The sequence below is a fragment of the Alligator sinensis genome, unplaced genomic scaffold (genome assembly GCF_000455745.1).
Source record: "Alligator sinensis unplaced genomic scaffold, ASM45574v1 scaffold881_1, whole genome shotgun sequence".
NCBI classification, from domain to species: Eukaryota; Metazoa; Chordata; order Crocodylia; family Alligatoridae; genus Alligator; species Alligator sinensis.
The window spans coordinates 196176-201705 of NW_005842346.1; the positions used below are offsets into that span (position 1 = coordinate 196176).

General features: G+C 50.9%; 1 protein-coding gene across 1 annotated transcript in view; it reads left to right on the forward strand.

The window, feature by feature from the left end:
• WDR70 (WD repeat domain 70) overlaps positions 1-5530 on the forward strand; it is a 215168-nt gene that overhangs the window by 161477 nt on the left and 48161 nt on the right. Inside the window, exon 9 of the mRNA XM_006028943.2 lies at positions 857-863. Within this exon, the coding sequence (XP_006029005.1) occupies positions 857-863 (7 nt within the window). The remainder of the gene's footprint in view (positions 1-856; positions 864-5530) is intronic.

The following is a 5530-nucleotide window of genomic DNA, read 5'->3' on the forward strand; positions in this document are numbered from 1 at the left end:
TCTCAAGCTTCTCCACATCCTTTTTGAATTGTGAAGCCTGGAGCCCAAAACTGGACACAGTACTCCAGCTGCGACCTCACCAAGGCCGAGTACAATGGGAGAATGACATCCTGGGAGTTGCTTGAGAAGCACCTATGGATGCAAGCCAGCGTTTTGCTTGTTTTACTAGCTGTAGCATCATATGGAAGGCTCATGTTCATCTTGTGGTCAATCATGACCCCCAAATCCCTTTCGTCTGTAGTGCTAACCAACGTAGCACTGCCAAGCCTATAAGCATGCTGCAGGTTTTTCCTCCCAAGGTGGAGAACCTTGCATTTTTTGCCCATTTCCTGAGCCTGTCAAGGGCTGCCTGGATCACCCTCCTGTCCTCAGGTGTGGGTGCTTTACCCCAGAGTTTGGTGTCATCGGCAAACTTGTCCAGTCTGCTTCTGACACCAATGTCCACATCATTGATGAAGATGTTAAACAGTATAGGCCCTAGGACAGAGCCTTGAGGGACCCCACTGGTCACAACGCTCCACAATGATTGACTTCCGTCCACCACCACCCTCTGGGTCCTACTGCAGAGCCAGTTACCCAGCCAGCAGATCGTGGTGAGGCCGAGGCCGCAGTTAGCCAGTTTTGCCAACAGGTAATCATGGGATACCAGATTGAAGGCTTTTTTGAAGTCAAGATATGTGACATCAATCTCTTCCCCCTTGTCCAGGTGACAGGTCACCTGGTCGTAAAAGGAAATGAGATTGGTCAAGCAAGACCTACCCGCAACAAACCCGTGCTGGCTGTCCCTCAGGATGTTGCCGTCAGCCAATCTGTTAAGGATGGCCTCTTTGATAATCTTTTCCAAGACCTTCCCCAGGACAGATGTCAGGCTGATGGGCCTGTAGTTTGCTGGATCCACTTTTCTCCCTTTCTTGAAGGTAGGCACCACATTGGCCTTCTTCCAATCTTTGGGCACTTCACCAGAGCACCAGGAGTTCTCAAAGATCCAAGTCAGGGGCTGAGCTATGATGCTTGCCAGCTCTTTAAGTACCCTTAGGTGTAAACCGTCAGGGCCAGCTGACTTGAAGGTTTCCAGCCTGTCAAGGTGTTCCTTCACGAGGTCAGCTGTGATGGAGGGTAAGGAATCTCCCTCCCCCAGGCCTCCCTATCCTGTAGTGGGCAGGGGCATCCCATGGGACTAGTGGAAAACTGATGCAAAGTACCCATTAAGCAAGTTTGCTTTTTCCTGAGCATCGCTTTTTCCTGGGGTTTGCTTTTTCCTGTCAGTTGTCCCATCTGGTTTAGTAGGGGTCCAATGTTGCCCTGGCTTTTCCTCTGGCTCCCCACATATCTAAAAAAGGACTTTTTATTGTCCTCGATATTTGTAGCTAGCTGGAGTTTCATCGCAGCCTTGGCTTTCCTAGTTTGGTCTCTGCAGGTCCGACCAGTGCAGAGTATTCCTCCTTGGTGGCGGATCCAGTCCTCCATCCTTTGTAGGTCTTTCTTTTAAGATGCAGGAGGTCCGCTAGTTCCCTGGAGAGCCAGGGGGGCTGCTGTGCCCTTTTGCTGCCTTTCCTCCAAGATGGGATAGACTTTGCTTGCACATCCAGGATTGCTCCCTTTAGGAGCAACCACTCGTCCTGGACTCCCCTCTCCTTTGGGTTGTGGCCCTTGAGGGCCTCTCTGACAAGCCTCCTTAGCTTGTCGAAGTCGGCTTTCCTGAAGTCAAGGACTTCTGTATTACTGACTGACTTGCCAGCTTTACGTCAGATAGTGAAGGTGATCAGCTCTTGGTCACTGTCACCCAGCTTCCCTTCGATCATTAGGTCACTGATTAGGTCGTTTCCGGTTGCCAGTACCAGATCGAGCAACACTTTACCTCTCGTCGGCCCATAGACTTCTTATGTCAGATAGAGCTCATCCACGCATGAGAGAGAGCTTTGCGATCACTCGGATTTGGCCGAGCGCTCTTCCCACGCGATGTCTGGGTAGTTGAAGTCTCCCATGACAACCATGCATGGGGAGCGTGTGGCCTCAGCCAACTCCCTGGCAAACTCCTGGTCGAGGTCTTGATCCTGGGTGGGGGGTCTGTAATAGACTCCCATCATTGTGTCCCCTGAGCCGTGTTCCCCACAGATTTTAACCCAGAGGGTCTCAAATCATTCACCCTGGGTGCCAATGTCGGCTTGCAGGTACGCATAGCTTTCCTTGACATAGAGAGCTACACCCACGGCCCTTTTGTCCACTCTGTCTCTCCTATACAGGGTATAGCCGTCTATACCCGTGGCCCAGTCATGGGTGACATCCCACCAGGTCTCTGTTATCCCTGTGACATCATAATTATTTGTGTTTAGCAAGAGGACAAGTTCTTCCTGTTTATTCCCCAAGCTTCTGGCATTCATGTACAGGCATGCAAGGACCCTTGGGGGTCCTTACCCTGCCTACAGTTCGTTCCAGGGCTGAGGCAGGGGTGGGATCCCTTAATTGCCCTGGCCTGCTGGCTTTGAAAGGGTTGCTCAGTGGGTCAGCAGTGGTGGTAGTCCCCACATCCCCCAGCGGGCTTAGTTTAAAGCCCGATGGAGCAGGTCAGCCAGTCTGGCTGAGAAGAGCTTCCTCCCCAGTGGAGAGAGGTGGAGGCTGTCCCTTCCCAGCAGCTCACTGCCTCTCTCTCCAAAGAGTGGAGTGTGGTCATGGAAGCCAAAGCCTTCCCAATGACACCAGTGTCACAGTCTTTGGTTCACTACTTGGATCCTCCTCTCCCTCCTCAGCCCATAGCCCAAGACTGGGAGGATCGATGAGAACACCACCTGTGTCTCCAACCCCTTAAGCCCTGCTCCCAAATCCCTGTAGTGCTTCATGACCCAGCTGGGAGCACTCTGAGCCATGTCATTTGTGCCCACATGGATAAGGAGCATAGGGTAGTGGTCAGAGGACTGGAGGAGTTCAGGGATCTTCTCCGCAATGTCTCAGATTTGGGCTCCCAGGAAGCAACAGACTTCCCGGGCTAAGGGGTCAGGACGGCAGATTGTCCCCTCAGTCCCCCTCAGGATGGAGTCTCCCATGACAAACACTTTGCATTTTGTCTTAGGGAGAGCGGGGGTGGTAGCTACAGTAGAGCCTGTGTTGCCTGCGGGAGCTGGCATCTTAGTAGGCTCTGCTGGGGCTGCAAGAGGTTCGTACCTGTTGCAAAGCTCCAGCGGGGCAGGGACCTTGGTGTGGTGGGCCTTGGCGTCCTTGACCACCTTGGTCCAACCCCTTGCCTGGACAGAATGGGAGGTCCCCAAGTCCTCCCTTGTCCTGGAGGGAGACCGTGGTCTACCCTCTGCCTCCCAGGGTAGAAGGGCCTGGTAATAGGAGTCAATCTCCTACTCACAGTCCCTGATGGCACACAGTCTCTGGACTGCAGCCTAGAGCTTCTCCAGCTGGTGCGCCAGAGACTCCGAGGGAGCAGACCTCACAAGGGGATGTGGCCATGCTCCCAGGCCCCAGAGCCTGAAAAAGTTACAGGCAGCCAAGAGCCGGGGGCTCCATCTGCGTGGAGCCTGGAACCATGGGCTCCATCTGGGTGGAGGCCTCCGAGGCACCAGAGTGGGGGGGCCGCAGACCCCGAGGGGACTCTCGGGGTGCAGCGCATGCCCATCCACAGCATGTCACTGGTAGGCTGGCTGCGGCTGGAACTGCCTACCCTAGGGGGCTCACAGGCAGGGCCTCGGGCTTTCCTGCACACCCTCCTACACAAACTCCCATGCTAACTTGTGCGCCAGGCCCAGGAGCGCGCCTGTTTGCGCAGCCTGTTCACGGGGCTCCGGTCGCGCAGCTCCTTGGGGGGCTGGGCGAAGTAGGAGCTGGGGGGGCATGACTCTCCCCGCCTCCAACTCAGCCAGCTCCCAGCTGGCTACGTTGGCTAGTCCCACCCACCACAGGCCCCTGCTTACCTGCAGGCAGGCCAGGGCTCATCACCAGCTAGAGAAAAAGAGCAAGTCACAAGGCACCATCTTGCCTTTGGAATCATATGTGCTAGTGAGGGAAAAATTGGGTCATACAGAGCCAGTGGCACCTGATTTTGTAGGAATTTGAGAGATGTTTGTGGAGCATTGTGGCTGCCTATCCTTGCCTCACCTCATGGCCTTGATCATGTCTGTTCAAATAGAGCTGTTGATGAAGTTCATTGAACACACGTCTTGGAGTCCCTGGTTCCACCAATACCTGTCAAAGCTGAGATGATTACCCCACTGGAGCCAGTCATCCTAAGACATACAAAAGGTAGTCAGAATTAACATTGTCTTCCTTCTCTGTGTGGTCCAGCATCATGATTCAGACTGCCATGCCTAATTCCACCTCCATTTGTGAACTACAGCACCTCTAGTACCACTGTCATCTGGAATTTCAGCCCCTCCACAACTGACTTCAGCCCAACTTCTGATCCATCATGTAATACTGTCTCTTCTCTCTTTAAAGGACACTTTATTCTATCTTCTTGAGTTCTCACGCTGGCACCAAGGGTGAAGTAGATTCTACCCCCTTGTTCCAGTGTTTTAGGTTGTCATTCTCTAACTCCCAAAGGAAATTATTTTATGTGGTGCCGACATGATTCCACTAGCTTTCTTAACTGGCCACAGGGGAATTCCGCATTTGTATTCCCAATTTCGCTATTCTGGCCCAGGGAACTATAGCCATCAATTGAATTTGTCTATATTTCCAGTCAAGCGAGAATTTCATTTCTTCCTGTCTTCATCAGATTCTTTAAGTCTTTTTGTTGTGAATGCATGCCTGTGGGTTCACCAGTGGACATTTTGCACCAGTCTGTCCCATCCAAGGCAGCCCTTCTGAATGCCATTCTGTAGCCTGCTACTCAGTCTTGGCGATAGATAAGTGGGTGGAGACAAAATACACACAGCCATATGCTGTGTGTGGGTCCACTCCAACACCCATGGCTTCACCATGGGCTGGATGAAAGGGCTCTGTGAGCTGAATCTTTGACACCCCTGTTGTGGGGTGGTTACTGCTTTTTTTCATTTTGACATGTTGTGACAGCCTACATATAGTTGTAGGCACAGTCAGATCAAACAGCTTGAAAATAACATCTCCAAATTAGGAATTGCTGAAGTTCATTTTTACTACCTGGATAGAGGGAGACAGGAGAAGGTTGAAAAACTGTTTACAACTACTTACAATTACAAATTGCCAGGTAGACTATTTCACTGGTGAAAACAGATTTCTTCACCTACTTATTTACAGAATGATGATTACCAGATTTGGAAAATACTGTTTGTTTACGTGTTTCCAGTCCTGAATTCTGGATAAAGTTTCTGCAAGGAAAGAATTTTCATTGGTTTTGCCAATTTTGGACATTTTGTGCACAGCTGTAATTATAGATATTTTAGTTAGAAGACTAAGTTATAGACATTTAGTTAAGCCATTGATTATTATGAAAGCATTTTATGGCTAAAAGAAGATTAAAAGGATTTTTTGAGGATTTCTTCAACTGTTCTTGTAATGATGTCTCTAACACATCACGGGTATGCCCAACATTCACTTTTTTTTTTCCCTA